Consider the following 4,653-nt stretch of genomic DNA (forward strand, 5'->3'; position numbering starts at 1 on the left):
TACAATTTACGAAATAAAGTCTTCATCTTGAACATTTAAATTTACATAAATTATAGATTTAGAAAGAATGTTAAAAATAAGTTCTTAATAGTTAATAATATTATAGTAAAAATAAAGTTCAAACCCCATTAAATGTTCTTTCTTCAAAGCCTGTATGATATATTTAACTAGCTGCTACAATATAAGAGAAATTGTGAAACCTTTTTTGGCAAAACTATTAGAGTGATTGACTAGTAACCTTCTAGAATTCTACTTGTTTTAAAACCAAAATAAAATGACTGTTTAATCAATTACAACACAGAGTGCAGATACACTTGGGTCTGCACAGATACATCATGCCCCCACATACACATTTTTGCACTAGTTCACAATTCAGTACTTGAGAATGATCATTAAAAGCAGGAAAAATGCCTCATTTTACCTACTTGGTAGTTTTAGAAGCCCACAGTAATTTTCCATTGCCAAAGTCATTTCTGGACTGAAAATATTTAGTCCATGACCTGAATAATCTTTCCGTTAGGCGATAAGATGCCTCTCCAGTTTATATACCAGCACAGATAGAAATAAAACATGCCACAAATAAATTAAAGGACATTTATACTTAAATAAGCTAATTTATTCAGATGTTAATTGGTGAATCAATTTCTTGCATTTTCCATGCATAAGAAAGTTTTTGCGCACACTTCAAAAGTAGTGGATGAAGGAGAAAATAACTCCTTACAGTATTTGCTTTAAAAAAATATTTTTTCTAGTAGGCCTTCTTGTTCACAAAACCTATTTAGAGGGCCAATCATTTTCCAGATAAACAAAAGAAAGTTCACAAGCTTAAAGGGCCATTAAACTTACAGGAGCTGCAGGGAAGTTGGATGAAAGCTCATATGGTTCCTCTGAGATCCAATGGCCCAATTCCAAAGACCACAGAACCTAAAATAAATTAAGCGGTAAGTAGAACTCTTACAATTTCTAAAACAGCAAACTCTTTGAATGTGTAATTAGAAGTAACAGTGCAGTTGCAATAGTTGGTTTGATATTTCATTACCCAAACCAAATGATTTGCTGAAAAATCAAGCAATCAGAAAGATACAAATTTTACAACTGAAACAAACCATTAAAATACCAAAATCATATTTCTATGCATAGCTACATTAAATTTTAAAACCTTGTGAGGATATTAGAAAAAGTCAACTTTTTGCATCACAATATATAAAATTAGAGTAAAGATTTGAAAAGGGAAGTCATATCAGTTCTGTTCTCTTGGTTCAGTTAATCATTGAACTTCATGAGGTTCCTGCTGGCCCATTTCTCCAGCCTTGTCACGGTCCCTCTGAATGGGAACACCCGTCTGGTGTATCAAACACTCCTCACAGTTTTGTAACATCTGCAAACTTGCTGAGGGTGCACCCTTACCCATCGTCCAGATCATAAATGAAGATGTTAAACAATGTTGGACCAGTATCAGCCCCTACTACTGACAGGGATTATGCAACTATTGTATATAATCCACATTACATATATAAATCAGCCTGCAGAGAAGAAAAGCTCAGTTTCATTCTCTTCGGTATCCTTCTCTGTGAACGTCACATTCTAGAGCATAAAAAAAGGTTGCTAACAATGCAGAGTACTGACTGCCTGGAAAATACACGATCATTTGTGTTCAGCTGAGGTCTGAAATGCTGGATCAATACAATGCTTGGAGACTCGCAATCCTAACACTTTGGACTACTTTCAGGCTTCTGTTCCCATCAGAGCCATCACAAAATGCTTAACAGAAAAAAACCCTACTTGAAATGGTTATATTTTCAGTTTCTGAAATACACCTTTTCTATTTTTTTTTTTTTAAACTTTCCCAAAACTACTCCATCCAGCATTTTTCCTGGGTTGATTTTCTAAACCATTCTTCAAAACAATTTATCATTGTAAGTTGCAGCTGGTAGACTGTAATATTAGAAGCCTCACAAAGAGTGTTCACAGACTATCCCTCCAGCAGTAAAAGCGTCATCTTTATGAGAAAATGGAAAAAGACTGAAGTTCCTACCGTGGCTCTGCCCTTGACTAGTATAAAGGGCTTTTTCCTACTGATTTCTAGATAGTGTAAATTCTGAAGCACATTCTGATGGAAGAGGAGTTAATTTTCCTCATTGGCTTCATCACTGTGAGCTGAGCCATAAAGCTTCTCATACAGGTAAAAGACTGGTATGTTCTTTGCCAAGTTTGTCCACTGTCACACAATTCAACCACTTTCCCCTTTTACAGATCTTTGAGCTTTGCAACGTCCTTCCAGTAGTTGCCACTTGGCACACCTTAAATACAAGTCACAAAAAGCATTGTTACCCACTAGTGAGAGACAGCACGATTCATACATGCAACCTTAAAAACCACAGCAACTCCCCAATACCCTGCTGCTCCTACAGCAACAGGTAGATTAAGTGAACAAGAAGTGTACATATACCCCCAAAATGGGATATATGGAATTTTAGAAAGTAAATCCCCTTATTTAGGATAATTCTACCTCTGGCAGTCACAATTTCCCTAAACAGTTCTCTAGCCATTTCAAATAGATGATGTCTGTTTCTTACTGTTAGCACAGCCATGCACCATTAAACTGTTGTCATTATTCACCTTAGAACAAGCTGAATTTCATCAGTGCGTGAAATTATTCCCATGCTTGATTCACAATTAACTGAAATATGTATTTTTTTATTCTTTTGGAAGATGCCATACAAATCCATATATTATTAGTTTTAATTTAAATTATAAAACTTTACCTCATAAAATTTGGGAAGCAGTGCTATGAGATGTTCCCCTGAGACAAAAATTGGCATAATAGATATCAAGCATGATAAAGTTATCCTTCACAGTGTTACAGCTCACTAACTAAACAAGATTCTAAGCTGAACAGATTGATTATAAACTAGTAATGTAAATCTTATAAGATGGCCTAATTGTATGTAGGAAAATAACTTTCTGTAAAGGGCTCTTTTGCCCCAAATCTGTTGCTACAAGAAGTAAATTGCAAACTGAATTTAGAAACTAATTTTGTTATCAAAAACAAGTTCTATAGTCTTTAGTCCAAAGTAGTTTATGCTTGATGACTTTCAGGGGAACCAGCAACCTCTTCTATGAACGGCCACAAAAGCTGGTGCTTTGCGTGATGTGGCAAGTGGTATTTTACTTGTGAGGGGAGGGGAGGTGTCCAATTTTGCAGGCTATTGGAAGTGAACAGTGATTTTTTTGTTGATAATGAAAAGCAACACATCTTCAAAGTTATTGTTGAACTTTATTAAAAAAATCCAAAGAATATTCTGTTTACTTTTAGAAAACGCACGAAATATTTGAAAATGCAACAGCCGTACAAAAAAAGAAAATAATTCCTATAGATATTATATCATACCAAACCTAAAAATGAGTTAAGCACATTAATAAATCAATGACCTTTAAAAACATACTCAAAACGTAATAATGCATTGCTGTGTTTAGCCAAGAAAAGTACAATAACTTCTTAAAAACATACAGTTAAGACTGCAACTTAGGATTTTAAATTACAAATTTTAAGGTGGTACCTGTGAATATTTTTTACAGTTACTTCTTACAATTTACAATAAGAATATTGAAATCTGTTAGCTTTATACTTATAGCTGTATATATTTATTGCAAATAAAAGAAACTTGTTAATCCAAGCCATTTCTCTTTTAATCACAGTATAAATCAACTTTAACTGAACCAAGGAAACTGTAACTTCTAATACAATTCGAAAAGACATGCTGCATGAAAATAATTTTTTCGTAAATAATTTTGAGCAGTAACAGATGTACCATGCTGTATGTGTACATCATGTCCTTATAGTACCAAAATGATGTTTGCACCAAGAGTAACTGGCAAACAACCCAAATAGATTAAAACATAAACCCAAAAGATTAGTTATGATTAAGTAATCCCATTTCATTTTCCAGGCCAATTTTACAGTAACAACCTCTATCAGTCCTTGTAGTATTTACAGAATTTTGTTTAGAAATGAATTTTGTTTATCTTAACAAAAGATGGATTACTGCTTGTCTATCATGGTTCTGGAATTGAGTACAAAGGCATCATGTCTACTTTCCTAGATAAAAAGAAAATAGATACAGAGTTCATGAACAGGTCCTGCAGTAAATAATTAGGTCACTGCTCACTAAAACATTCAGTTTTCATGAACACAAAGGCAAGAGCTCTCCATTCTAAGTCACTGAAAGTTTACTTCTGACTTTGGCAGAGACAAATTTTCAGCTAGTATATTTTCATAGAAACACTAAAAAAATGCTTCAAATTCATGTAGGACAAAAACAAGTTATGATTTGTGATATTATTCTTGAGTAAACTACTTTTTCTTGTTAAGTTAGTAATATCTTCATATTCAACAGTTCCTTAGAATGTGGAAAAGGACTAAGAAACATTGAAATACTTCAGAATAGAAAAGTGTTTATATTGAGAAGAAAGAGCTATCTAGAAGTTTTCAAATGCGCAGGTACAAAAGATTTAGCTTAAAATGTAATGATAAAGCAGTACAGTATGGATCAAGCATGAATGCTGGATATAGGAATATCAGAAGTTAAGAAAATACAGCTGACAACATTGAGATATTAAGAATGTATCAGATTCTAGTAGAATGCATTCCTG

The 4,653-nt window shown here is 33.5% G+C and overlaps 1 protein-coding gene across 1 annotated transcript in view; it reads right to left on the minus strand.

Moving 5' to 3' along the window:
* MCPH1 (microcephalin 1) overlaps window positions 1–4,653 on the minus strand; it is a 183,353-nt gene that overhangs the window by 90,845 nt on the left and 87,855 nt on the right. The window contains exon 12 of the mRNA XM_009333260.1: window positions 847–924. Within this exon, the coding sequence (XP_009331535.1) occupies window positions 847–924 (78 nt within the window). The remainder of the gene's footprint in view (window positions 1–846; window positions 925–4,653) is intronic.

Source organism: Pygoscelis adeliae, unplaced genomic scaffold (genome assembly GCF_000699105.1).
Source record: "Pygoscelis adeliae isolate BGI_AS28 unplaced genomic scaffold, ASM69910v1 Scaffold57, whole genome shotgun sequence".
NCBI lineage: Eukaryota > Metazoa > Chordata > Aves > Sphenisciformes > Spheniscidae > Pygoscelis > Pygoscelis adeliae.